The sequence below is a fragment of the Pelobates fuscus genome, chromosome 10 (genome assembly GCF_036172605.1).
Source record: "Pelobates fuscus isolate aPelFus1 chromosome 10, aPelFus1.pri, whole genome shotgun sequence".
Taxonomy (NCBI): Eukaryota; Metazoa; Chordata; class Amphibia; order Anura; family Pelobatidae; genus Pelobates; species Pelobates fuscus.
In genome coordinates, this window is record NC_086326.1 from 37919336 (window position 1) to 37933530 (window position 14195).

The 14195-nt window shown below is 37.8% G+C and overlaps 1 protein-coding gene across 2 annotated transcripts in view; it reads right to left on the reverse strand.

The window, feature by feature from the left end:
• LOC134574918 (alpha-2-macroglobulin-like protein 1) overlaps nucleotides 1-14195 on the reverse strand; it is a 259124-nt gene that overhangs the window by 63265 nt on the left and 181664 nt on the right. For both annotated transcript variants that reach the window (XM_063433983.1, XM_063433984.1), the window contains exons 18-20: nucleotides 8196-8354; nucleotides 6868-6934; nucleotides 1018-1077 (exon numbers count right to left, since the gene is read on the reverse strand). In XM_063433983.1, the coding sequence (XP_063290053.1) occupies nucleotides 1018-1077; nucleotides 6868-6934; nucleotides 8196-8354 (286 nt within the window). The remainder of the gene's footprint in view (nucleotides 1-1017; nucleotides 1078-6867; nucleotides 6935-8195; nucleotides 8355-14195) is intronic.

Genomic DNA, 14195 nt, shown 5'->3' on the forward strand with positions numbered 1-14195 from the left:
AGATAGGGTGTGTTTTATCATAAACAATAACAAGCATGCATCATCACAAAGTGAGCATGATGGGCAAACCATGCGCAGAGCTCTGGTGAAGAGCTCTAGTGTGAGAAAAAGATCATGTATTTGTTCTGCACAGCGCAAGCAAATTTAATAACATGCTGGCACTGTGTTTGCTTTAAATTTGTCCGGTGTTCCAGATGGGCATTTGCCCGGTGTGCCCAATGGCCAGTCCGGGCCTGCATCTTAACATAATCGGACATGAAAATAAGGCTTGGAATGCAGCCTCTTCATATTCACCATCCCAATGAGGCATGAACTGGGAAATTGCACCCACTATACTAGAAATTGTACCCACTGACAAGGTATACATTGCAAAATATTCACAAGAAATATATTCATGAGAAATAGGTAAAATGCATTTTTATTCAACAAGAATATCCAGTGGACTTTATTATTTGCTAATTTCTTTATTTTAATTTTAATATTTTTCATTTTTTAACTTTAATATATTTATTTGCTGTTTGTTTTTAATTATTGGAGCAATAAATATTAATTTTAACTGAATTTGTGATACAAGCTTCATCTGGTGAACAAGGGTGACGCCCACCCCCAAACAGATGCACTGCGGTTACAGAGAGCCGTACAAGTGGCTCTGGAACACGTGAGTGATTCCTAATTATTCTATATTTCCTGTGGTAAGGTCATTCCTATGCTTTATTTTAAATTATTTACATTAGCATTGTGGGGTTACATCTATACACATCAGGTTTAGACCGGCCATTGGACATTTAACCAGTGGGTCAGCCAAGAAAGCATGAAGTTGCCACTTTTTACTCCTGAGCACACTGTATTAGATTCATGAGGACATCCTAAAAATGGACCAAAGGAGCAAATCTACAAGCTGCCAGCTGACCGGAAGGGAACATTTTTAAAGTAAGACTACTCTGTCAGTGCTGTTTCCTTTCTCACCGGCTGACCTTACCTCTATAATATCAGGAGTTCAATGAGGATCTAGCTTACCTGCTGCTGGTGCCCTCATCAAAGAAGCAGAAGGCATGCTCTTGGCCATCATCCCCACTCCTGAAGGACACAATTGATTTTATTTAATTAATTGCATCTCACACACAAACCTTTAATAAATTATTTAAAGGGAATCTCCAGTGCCAATCCGTTTTCCTGGCACTGCAGGATTCCTCTCCCTCCCACCCCCCAATCCCCAGTTGCTGAAGGGGTGAAAACCCCTTCAGTGACTTACCTGAGGCAGCGACATGTGCAAGCGACATGTGCGACATGCCTGCTTCTCCCCCGCCGCTCCACCTTCTGCCTCCGTCGGCCAGTGGGCGAGACTGATCCCGCCCACCAGCCGAGGAGACCTAATGCGCATGCGCGGCAATGCCGCACACCCCATAGGAAAGCATTGAAAACGATTTTCAATGCTTTCCTATGGGGAAATGAGTGACGCTGGAGGTCCTCACACAGTGTGAGGACGTCCAGAGATGCTCTAGCACAGAAAATCTTTGCTATAGAGCAGGAAGTTCCCTCTAGTGGCTGTCTAATAGACAGTCACTAGGGGAGGACTTAACCCTGCAAGGTAATTATTGCAGTTTATAAGAAACTGCAATATTTACAGTTGCAGGGTTAAGGGTAGTTGGAGTTGGTACCCAGACCACTCCAATGGGCAGAAGTGGTCTGGGTGCCTGGAGTGTCTCTTTAAACGGACTCTCCAGTGCCAGGAAAACAATCCCCGGTAGCTAAAGGGGATGTCCCTCTGTGGTGGTTTCTGCTCTCCGTCGCTCCTCCCAGTGATTACGTCAGCCAGTGGGCGAGACTGATCCCACCCGCCGGCTGAGGAAACCTAATGCGCATGCTTTCCTATGGGGACGTCCAGCAATGCTCTAGCACAGGTTTCCTGTGCTATGGACACGGAAGTGCCCTCTAGTGGCTGTCTTAGATGAACAAGAGCCCACATTGACTTGCACTCATGGCACCATGTATCTGATCACATAAGTGAAATTACTTATATATTACATACAGTTGCTCCTTGCCATTTTCTACTTTCATGACTGGTAGATGGCCCACTTGGAATTCCTGGCATTATATTTTAAAGGGACACTATAGTCACCAGAACTCCTACAGCTTAACCTGGAGGTGCAGCCTACTGTAATAAAGGGTAGAGTACAAAATATTTGATAGAGTCCTAACCTCAACATCTGAGGAAAGGGATTTAGGGCAGAGGCGGCTCTCTAATTAGGCGGTTTAGGCGGCCGCCTAAGGCCTCGCGCTAAAAGGGGCCTCGCGGCCGCCTAAACCATGTAATTAGAGAGCCGCTGCGGTAAAAAAAATAAAAGATTATTAAAATCCTTTCATGCCTGGCCGGCGGCCACATCCGCATTGCCGCGGCGCTGGCGCTGACAAGATGGAACCCTCTCACATGGGTTCCGTGGTGGAGTGAGTACCCTCCCCTCCTCCTGCCACTAACCTGCTAATCGGCCAATCCGCAATGCCGATTAGCGATGACGTCACGACGCGACGGCGTAACCCCTCCCCCTGAATTCCCCCGCCTGCGGTACAAAGAGGAAGAAGAAGAAGAGAAGAAAAAGAAAGAATAGCTGCTGGTGAAGGAAAGAGAGCAGAGGAGAAGATAGAAAATGGAAGGAGAGCAGAGGAGAAGAGAGAAAAAGGCAGCACATGAAAATAAAGTAAAGGGGATTGGGGAAGGAGAGCAGATACAAATAAAGAAAAGGGGAAGGAGAGCAGATAAAAACATAAAGGGGAAGGAGAGCAGATACAAGTAAAGAAAAGGGGAAGGAGGGCAGAAAAAAATAAAGGGGAAAGAGAGCAGATACAAATAAAGAATAGGGGAAGGAGGGCAGAAAAAAATAAAGGGGAAGGAGAGCAGATACAAATAAAGAAAAGGGGAAGGAGAGCAGATAAAAAAAGTAAAGGGGAAGGAGAGCAGATACAAATAAAGAAGAGGGGAAGGAGAGCAGATAAAAATAAAGGGGAAGGAGAGCAGATAAAAATAAAGGGGAAGGAAAGCAGATGAAAATAAAGGGGAAGGAGAGCAGATGAAAATAAAGAAAAGGGGAAGGAGAGCAGATGAAAATAAAGGGGAAGGAGAGCAGATAAAAATAAAGAAAAGGGTAAGGAGAGCGGATGGAAATAAAGAAAAGGAGAGCAGATAAAAATAAAGGGGAAGGAAGGCGGATGAAAATAAAGAAAAGGGGAAGGAGAGCAGATGAAAAGAAAGTAAAGGGAAGGAGAGCAGAGTAGAAGAGAGAAAAAAGCAGGAGAGCTGTACCCCCCCATCTTTTCACAGAATAATGGTGGTATATCAAATACAAAATTACATAACAATATTAAATATTAATTATAATAATAATGATATAATTTACTATAATTATAATAATTATATAATATATTATATATTATAATATATTATAATCATTAATAATATAGTAATCGTTAATATTAACAATAATATTAAGATAATATGTAATATATGTTATAATTACAGTATAGTATTACTATAGTATTATCGTATTAAAAAACTCAAAAAACAAACAAACAAAAAACCATTTTATATTATTTTGCAGGAAGAAGCCTGTAAAAGTCGAAGGCAGCTGTCTTGAGACTGTGCCGTCTCTCAGTCTCCTTTTCAAGCTGCTCAGGGCTACATGGACACTGGACACCAAATCGTGAGGTCCCTCTCATTTCATCTCTCTCAGGTAAGAAACCTTTTTTTCTCACTACTTCCAATGTAGTTTAATGGTTGAATCAGGAAGCCGCTGGCTGGCTCAGCCAATCACAAAACAGAGTGGGAAACATGCCATTCATATTTTTCTCACTCTGTTTTTGTGAATGGTGAACTACTTCTAGGCTAAGCTCTCAGATGATGTTCTTAGCCTATCATTGGTGCCCCAATCAGAAAGTTAAACCAAAGTATTAATTGGAGTTGAGAACAAAATAAGAAAAAAAAAAAAAAAATATATATATATATATATATTTTATTTATTTAATTTTATATATATTTATTTAATTTTTATTATTTGTTTTAGAGAACATTTAAAAAAAAACTGCTTAAGTCGTGTCTCTTTTTTCAAAAATCTTTTTTATTATTTTGCAGGAAGAAGCCTGTAAAGGGCTAAGGCAGCTGTCTTGAGACTGTGGACAAGTGAGCCGTCTCTCAGTCTCCTTTTCAAGCTGCTCAGGGCTGCATGGACACTGGACACCAAATTGTGAGGTCCCTCTCATTTCATCTCTCTCAGGTAAGAAAGGTTTAGTTTTTTATGACTAAGAAAATTAACCATGGCAGCCGCCCCTGACTTGACTCCTTGGCTGACATCAAAATTGAAGATCTCAGCCAATCTGATGCTTTCCTATGGGAAAGCATTGTGATTGACTGAGATCATCAGTTTAGATTATGTTAGCCAATTGGGCGGATCCAGCGCTAGCAGAAATAAGTATGTTTTTGCTACATTGAGGGGGGGGGGGGCTAAATAGTTTAACACGATAGGGTCAGGAATACACATTTGTGTTCCTGATACTATAGTGTTCTTTTAATACACTGTTGACAACTTTATTTCAGTTTTAGGAGACACCAACAAGAATAACTGAGTAGTCAGGCACAAACTTTTTAGCTATACCCAATGTTTTGTAGAATAATTTAATAACAAAAATAACTTTGTGAATACTATGAGGTTTATTAATGTTTGCCTTAAAATATGCAATTTATACAGTTAATTTTAATATCGCCTGCTTATTTTTTTTATCGCGCGTGGGAGGCCTCATATTTGATTTTCGCCTAAGGCCTCAAAAAGTCTAGAGCCGCCTCTGATTTAGGGGTGATTATTTCTGATGACTTAAAGGTAGGCAGACAATGTAATAGAGCAGCAGGAAATGCTAGCAGAATGCTTGGTTGTATAGGGAGAGGTATTAGCAGTAGAAAGAGGGAAGTGCTCATGCCATTGTACAGAACACTGGTGAGACCTCACTTGGAGTATTGTACACAGTACTGGAGACCCTATCTTCAGAAGGATATTGATACCTTAGAGAGAGTTCAACGAAGGGCTACTAAACTGGTTCATGGATTGCAGGATAAAACTTACCAGGAAAGGTTAAAGGATCTTAACATGTATAGCTTGGAGGAAAGACGAGACAGGGGGGATATGATAGAAACATTTAAATACATAAAGGGAATCAACACAGTAAAGGAGGAGACTATATTTAAAAGAAGAAAAACTACCACAACTAGAGGACATAGTCTTAAATTAGAGGGACAAAGGTTTAAAAATAATATCAGGAAGTATTACTTTACTGAGAGGGTAGTGGATGCATGGAATAGCCTTCCAGCTGAAGTGGTAGAGGTTAACACAGTAAAGGAGTTTAAGCATGCGTGGGATAGGCATAAGGCTATCCTAACTATAAGATAAGGCCAGGGACTAATGAAAGTATTTAGAAAACTGGGCAGACTAGATGGGCCGAATGGTTCTTATCTGCCGTCACATTCTATGTTTCTATGGTGTCATAGCTCTGCAGGCTCAGCAAAGCAAATTGAAAAGGCAGTTTAGAAAAAAGTATTTACATTGCTGTCTAGTAACACCTATAGGTGCAGTCACTCAGACAGTCACTAGAAGTACTTCCTATTTCAGAGCTGCATACTCTGCATGGAAACACTAAATGCTTTCCATAGAGAAGCATAGATTCAATAGATTCTGATTGGAGCAGCACAATATTTTACAGAATATGTGCAATAGCATCCCTATGCTGCCCCATGGGAAAGCATTGCATTGGTTGAGATCGTCAAGATTCATGATGTCAGCAATAGAGCCAAGACCAGCCATGGCAAGTCCAGTGTGGCATTGGATAAAAGGTAAGTAAAACTACATTTTTACTCTATTCATTATTTATAATGTAAAAAAATAAAATAAAAAAGACAATTCCAAGTGCATTTCAAATTTAAAGTCAGAGTTGCAGAACTGGTATAGCTGATTTATAAAACTTTTCCAGTTTGACTATTTTGACCTTAAATTTGAAATTCATACGATGGGACTATGCCTCCAGGCGGCACTTTGACAGCATTCTGCCGCCCCTATTATTAGCTAATAGCAGTTGGGAAAGTCCTCGCTTCTGTAGCACTCCCAACTTGTCTCTTGTAAATCCACATAGTGTTACTACCTACCATGGGCTCAGGGACCTCTATGGTTTATATACCTATGACCAAGCAAAACTGGAAAGGAGACAGTTCTGTTTCACAGAGGGCCAAAGGAAAGGCCCCTCTTAAATGGCTTAAGCAGTAACTGCCTCCCCCTCCCTTACTGTTCTAAGATGATGAGGGTTCTCTCCCTCCTCCCACATTGTAGTGGATGAGTGGCAAGTGGATGGCTCAGCCTCTGAAGAGAAAGAATGGCAGGCTCTCACTACGTCTGGGAGTATCTAGTGGAAGATATCTCATGAAATAAAGACTCCAGCAAGACCTTGTGTGATGAGGAGGACAGAATGTTCCTTGATTAACAGGGGCTGCCACTGTTTGACCACTGCTCAATCAGACACCCAAGGTTTGATTAAGCAGAGGTCAACCAGACCTTAGGTGTCTTGGGTTTTTCAAGCACACTGACCCTCTTCTTATAAAACAAATAAAAGTATCAACAATATTAAGACTGATATTATAATCACATTATACCTAGGAAACTAAGAACAGAGAGAGTTTCTCAGCCAGTACATACTAGTTATTCTAACTTTTACCCCAAACAATCGCATGAAATACATAATAAATTGTTAGAAAATAAAGGGGATTGCAAGCATGTTTTTTTCATAATTAGACCAGTATTATACCACTGGCCTGACCTGTTCTGCAAATTTTCTATGTACCTCTATCAAGCTTACAGGTCACAGGAGCCTCAATTTTCCAGTTGGTCACAATGGTAAGTCCCATCTCCTGCAAATAAGCACATAAACAACAAAGATGGGCAATTGTTCAGCTCTCATCTTCTCTACTTTACACTATTTCTTCTCTGCTCACCCATACTACACATTGGCTAACATTCATTTAACTCCCCTAAGCAACCATACCTTTTATTTCAAACAGCCTTGTCTTCTGTCTGCACAATTCACTTCTTTCCTGTCAGTGAAATGTTCCTGCACTAAGTAATAGTGTCACAGGGTTATTCACCAAACATCCGATTTTGTCCGGATGGATAAAATCTAGCGAAAATGGGCAAATGTTGACCGCAATGGCAATTTTCATATTTACTAAAGATAAATATGGTCAGAATTCAGTTAGCCCGAGCAAATGTTCAGCAATCACAGGGTGCTTTTGGTGTCCAGATTAAAATCAGTGCTTTCACATTCAAATCCTACAAAAAGTTAATTATATTATGACTGGCCAGCCCTTGCTTGTCAGCCATTCGCCACATTCAAAAATTTAAAAAAATAAATTGATAAACAAAAACCTTGTGGGGGTCAATAAAACCCACATATAACTATAAGGGAGGTTTACATTTCTCTATGTTCCCACCTGCCTTGCTGCCTTTCCCCCTACCTGCCATGGGGATTTGGCCTCTGAACTAATGGAGAGAAGACATAGTCCCCTCTGTGCCCCCACCAAGGTAATCTGATGGAAGACTTTAAAATAAATAATGGGAAGTGGTCAGATCACTCTTAAACCCCCGCTACCACTCGTGATAAGAAGGTGGGGCTATTTAATAAAAGAAAAGTGGGGCATGCTAATCACAATCATGTAGCCACACCCATTTAAATTAATTAACCCTACCTATCCCCCATCACCCTAATTACAATCAGCGGGAGGCAAAAATTAATACCTGCAAAATTTAAAATTATACTTACCAACATGCTTGCTAACTATTTTTTTCTTCGGCCACAAAAATGCCAAATTAAAATCCATGGTTCCTGACACAACTAATAAAAATAAAAAATAAAAAAACTGGTTTACAAAAAAAAACAAAAATAAAATAAAAATGTGATGCAAGAAAAATAATCCAGCGAGGGCTTGCAGTAGACTGAGCTCTAATACAAGAGAAAAGTCTTATAAATGCTTTCCCACTCTATGTCGGCTATTGCATCTTACACTGTGCAATATCAGTAAGAACATTCTAAGTCTTGAGCAAAGTGAGGCTTTGTATGTCAGAGCACTCTGATTGGTTGGCTTACACTGAAAATATATCTTATATGCTTCTAACCTCGATAATGTTCTGAAGATCCTTCTTTCTCACTGGATATGAACGCCGTTGATGCCACCAAGGGTCAAATACTTTACTTGGTCCATTATTACGACAAAAGCCAAAATCTAATCTTTTATATGATGGATAATGGGGTACAGTCTTGATAAGATTTTGAATCTATAAGCAAGTAAAAAAAAAAATCAATACGTTTAATATTATTATTATTATTATTATTATTATTATGATATTTATATAGCGCCATCAAATTCTGCAGCGCTTTACAATGGGTGGATGAACAGACATGTAGTTGTAACCAGACGAGTTGGACACACAGGAACAGAGGGGTTGAGGGCCCTGCTCAATGAGCTTACATGCTAGACGGAGTGGGGTAAAATGACACAAAAAGGTAAGGATAGTATTAGATTAGTGACAGTTGCAGAAGAGTTTAGGTACAAGTTGACATATTTAAATGAATAGATAACATAAGGATTTGGAAGATATAGAGTATAGGAAACTAAGCTGGAGAATAGAAATTCGGGAAATAAAACACACACCTGGTTTATCTCTATAGAAAAATAAGATGACATAACATTTCAGAATATACATTTTGAATGTTGGCTGGTCAATGTATGCAAGTGTATTTGCATATTCAACAACATATAGTGCTTCTACATTTTCTAACAGCCCAGTCTTTTTTCTTAAAGAGTAACTTCAAATCCTTTAAGCACTTTAGCTTGCTGAAATACTTTATGTGTGAAGAATGTCCTCTTTTGCAGATTTCAATAGAAATTAGCACTTTTAGAAATTAAAGTTACACCACCCTGGCTTTCAAGCAGACAACCGGTTTGGTTACTTCCAGGTTTGATTAGCTGAGTGAAGCTGAACTCAAGAGGCAGCAATTGGCCGGAGCACCTGTCTTGCAATCTGCATGGGAAAGTCTGTGATTGGACAGCCATGAAGTCTGGGACAGTTTAACCCGTTCTCGCCATTACGGCGTTCCATGCCGTCCCCATTATAATGGGCTTTAAAGCCGTTGCGGCGGCATGGAACGCCGTAACGGCTTTGAGCCCCAGGAGGTAAGTTATACTTACCTCCGCCGCGATCCTCTTCTGGAGGGCTGCCTGACAGCCCAGGCAGCCCTCCCACGGCAAATGAGGCCCCCCGGGGCCATGTGATCGCTCTCAAAGAGTGATCACATGGCCCCCTATAGCTGGCTGTGGATCTGCCAGCAGGGGGACTGTCTGAAATATCAGACAGTCCCCCTGCTGGTAGGAAAGTATAAAAAAAACAAATTAAACATGTTAAAAATAAATTAAATGTATGTATATATATATATATATATATATATATATATATATATATATATATATATATATATATAATATATGTATATATATTATATATATATAATATATATACATATTATATATATGTAACGTCATACGTCATGTATTTTAATATTAATATTAGTATATATATTAGTATTAAAATACACTTAGAATGACGTTACATTTATATAATATGTATATATATATTATATATATAATAGATCTACATATATATATATATATATATATATATATATATATATGTATATATATATATATATATATATATATATATATATATATATATGTATATATGTATATATATATATGTATAATTAAAATAATAAATAAATAAAATAATAAAATAAATATATAAAATATTTAAACAAAATTTTATATAAATTATATATTCATATGTACTTTCATTCTAACTGTATTTTGTTATTAATATATATATATTGCTAACAAAATACACTTAGAATGACATTCTATATATATCTACATTGGCTCCCTGTATCCTATAGGAGTCAATTCAAAGTGCTAACCCATACATTTAAAGCACTGAACAATTCCAGCCCCTCTTATATCTCTTCACTGATCCAGAGGTATGCCCCTCCTCGTACCCTCCGCTGTGCCCGCGACCACCTCCTGACCGCTGCTTGCACCCGTACGGCCAACTCACGCTTGCAGGACCTCTCACGGGCAGCTCCTCTCCTATGGAATAACTTGCCTACTGCCATCAGACTCTCCCCTAGTCTTCAATCATTTAAGAAGGGCCTTAAATCCCATCTCTTCAGGAAAGCGTATGGCCTCCCAGAGTAATCTCTCCCTTACATACCTGTCTCTTGCTCTCCTATGGGATAGTGCTTTGCTCTCTCCTCCAGCTCTGCTTCACTCCTACTTGATATTTCCTATCCTAATGTTTCTAATACCCCACCTCCTATAGACTGTAAGCTCATTTGAGCAGGGTCCTCTTCAACCTATTATTCCTGTAAGTTTTCTTGTAATTGTCTTATTTATTGTTACATCCCCCCCTCTGAAAATATTGTAAAGCGCTACGGAATCTGTTGGCGCTATATAAATGGCAATAATAATAATAATAATAATAATATAAAATACAAAGACCCGCAAATATATATATATAGATAAATACATATAATTACATAAAAGATTACATTAGTATACACGTAGAATTTAAATACATATATATGTATATATATTAAAATTCTACATGTATATTTAAGTAATCTTTTAACATAATTATGTGATTTGATTAATTAAAATTTGATTGACATGCCTGAAAACACAGAGAGAAAGTGCAGAGAATTTAATTTGCAAGCACTATATTTGACCCTGTAACTCTCCAAGACACCATAAAACCTGTACATAGGGGGTACTGTTTTACTTGGGAGACTTCGATGAACTCAAATATTAGTGTTTCAAACTGGTAAATTGTATTACAACGATGATATTTTAAGTAAAAGTGACGTTTTTTTAATTTTTTACAAACGATCGGCACTTTTATGGACTATATTATTGTTGTAATATGTTTTACTGTTTTAAAACACTAATATTTGTGTTTAGAGAAGTCTCCTGAGAATAACGGTACCCCCCATGTACAGGATTTATGGTGTTTTGGAAAGTTAGAGAGTCACATATAAGGCTTGCATTTCATTTTTTTCACATTGAAATTTGCCAAATTGGTTATGTTGCCTTTGAGAGCGTATGGTAGCCCAGGAATGAGAATTACCCCCATGATGGCATACCATTTGCAAAAGTAGACAACCCGAGGTATTGCAAGTGGGATATGTCCAGTCTTTCTTAGTAGCCACTTAGTCACAAACACTGGCCAAATATTAGTTTTTTGCTTTTTTCACACAAAAACAAATATGAACGCTAACTTTGGCCAGTGTTTGTGACTAAGTGGCTACAAAAAAAAGACTAAATATACCCCACTTGCAATACATTGGGTTGTCTACTTTTTCAAATGGTATGCTATTATGGGGGTAATTCTCATTCCTGGGCTACCACACTGTCTCAAAGGTAACATTAATAATCTGTCAAATTTCAATGTGAAAATGGAACGTTCTATATATGACCCTGTAACTTTCCAAAACACCATAAAACCTGTTAATGGGGGGTACTGTTGTACTTGTGAGACATCGCTGATTACAAATATGTGCATTTTCAACAGTATTATGACATTCACAGCTAAAATGTCAGACGGAAATACAAATTAAAAAAAATAAATCTTATTTTCTCACATTTTTTTTATTTTATTCATAATAAATTATGTTCCATATATGAATAGTTCATGATAAATTAAAGCCCTGTTTCTCCTGAACAAAATGATATATAATAAGTGTGGGTGCACTTAATGTGACAACGGTGAATTATGGTTGAACAGACATATAGCGCAAATTCCAGTTTTTGTTTACGTTTTGTTTTGATCAGAACGTGCACTATTGACTCCGTCCTGAAGGGGTTAAAAGGGTAGGGCGTACAAAGGCTCCAGACAAGAGATCTGCTGGTTTTATTATTTTTTTTTATAATTCTTTTAATTACATTTTTTTCTTTATATGACGTACAAATAACATCCAATTCAGTTAATTTGAATTAGATTATGTCTATAAGTTAAACATATATCAGACATATAAGTACAAACATTTATCAAGCAACATATATAGCATTAAGTGTGTCTCACAGTGGATCGGCGGGTTCCAATGGCTTTTATCCTTTACTCTATCTAAACAATATCAATTTCTTGTACAGGGGACTCCAGTGATATTAATTTCTTAATCAGATCTTTCGCCTCTACATTGTCTTGTTCATTAATATTTGAGTGTTCATTAATTGCCAACTACATTCCTAATTAAAATAATAATTGATTTATTATATTTTTCCATATTGGGACATTTTTAGTTTTCCAGTTTGTGGCTTTTAGAATTTTAAAAGCTACAAAACAATGTATAATAAATTTTCTTTCCATCCTTTTTAACTTAGGCCATCTCAAATGTAATAAGGCTACCTCCGGCACAACCAGAAGTCTATATTCTATCATTTTATATATAAGAACAAAAATCTTTTTCCATTGCTTCTTTATTACAGCTCCACCAGATATGTATGTATGAACCTCTACTCTTTTCACACCTCCAGCAGAAATCACTTGACAAAGTAAACATTCTAGCTATCCTTGAAGGTACCAGATACCACTTGTTGATAAGTTTATATTCAGTCTCCTGCAAACGTATTCAATGGATATCTTTCCTTGTTTCTATTAAAGATTTATACTATTCTATATTTGTAATTTGAATATTTAATTTAGTCTCGCGTTTTACTAAAGCATTAATTTGATCCTCATTTTTTACTTAATGCTTTGAAGAGAACTTTGTAAACCTTATTTTGGTTAAAAATGCACCATAGATCCTCATGTATTCCTGTTTTACTAAATCTTAAATGCTGCTTCAATGTATACTTTACTCCTAGGGAGTTAAAAAGCTAAGATGAAGGGAGATTAAACTCCATTGTTAAATCCAAAAATTATTTTATTTTTGTATTTTCTATTAGGTGGTCTATAGTTGTAATTTTACATCTTTTTCAGTTTGTTAAGGCTAGATTTTTCAAGTCCTCCAGTACCTCCAATGGCATAAAACTAAAAATATTTCTCTTAATATCTAGAAACTTTTTTTTAACAGAATCCCAAGTCTCATACAAATGTTTTAAAATATAATTTTTAATGTTAGGTAGGGGTTTATGATAACAATTCCATGTTATTTGAAATACATTAGATGTAGTCAGACTATTCGTTTCCATCACATACCAGTTTATCTTCAGTTCAGTATCCAGCTGATGATTATATAAATGAGTAACTATAGTTATACTTAAAGGATCACTATAGTGTCAGGAAAACAAACTCATTTTTCTGACACTATATAACCCTTAGGTCCCCCCACCCTCGGGGTCCCCAACCGCTGGGCTGAAGGGGTTAAAACCCCTTCAGCCACTTACCTTTATCCAGCGCCGAGCTCCCTCGGCGCTAGTGACCTCTCCTCCCCCGCCGACGTCAGCTCCCGAGTGGAACGGAATGCGAATGCGTGCATTCAAACAGTCCATAGGAAAGCATTTCTCGATGCTTTCCTATGGACACTCTGCGTGCTGAATTTGAATTTCGCATCCAGCGTCACAGAAGCGCCTCTTGCGGCTGTCAGGAATCCAGCCACTAGAGACTGGATTAACCCTGAAATGTAAACATCTCTGAAACTGCTATGTTTACATCTGAAGGGTTAAAACCTGGGGGACCTGACACCCAAACCACTTCATTGAGCTGAAGTGGTCTGAGTAACTATAGTGTCCCTTTAATATTAGGGAAATTTAGACCACATTTCTCTTTTTTGTAGAACGTAATAAAAGTTTAACCCCTTAAGGACCAAACTTCTGGAATAAAAGGGAATCATGACGTGTCACACACGTCATGTGTCCTTAAGGGGTTAAATCTTGTTTCTTTCCTATTCCAAATATATTGATTAAAACTCCTTTGTATCATCTTCAACCAACTATCTGGGATTTTGAGAGGGAGCATTTGGAATAAATATAGCTATTTTGGTAATAGATATACGTTAATTATATTAGCTCTGCTTATCCACGATACTTCCACATTTTTCCAGTCTTTCAGGGCATGATTTGTGGCTTT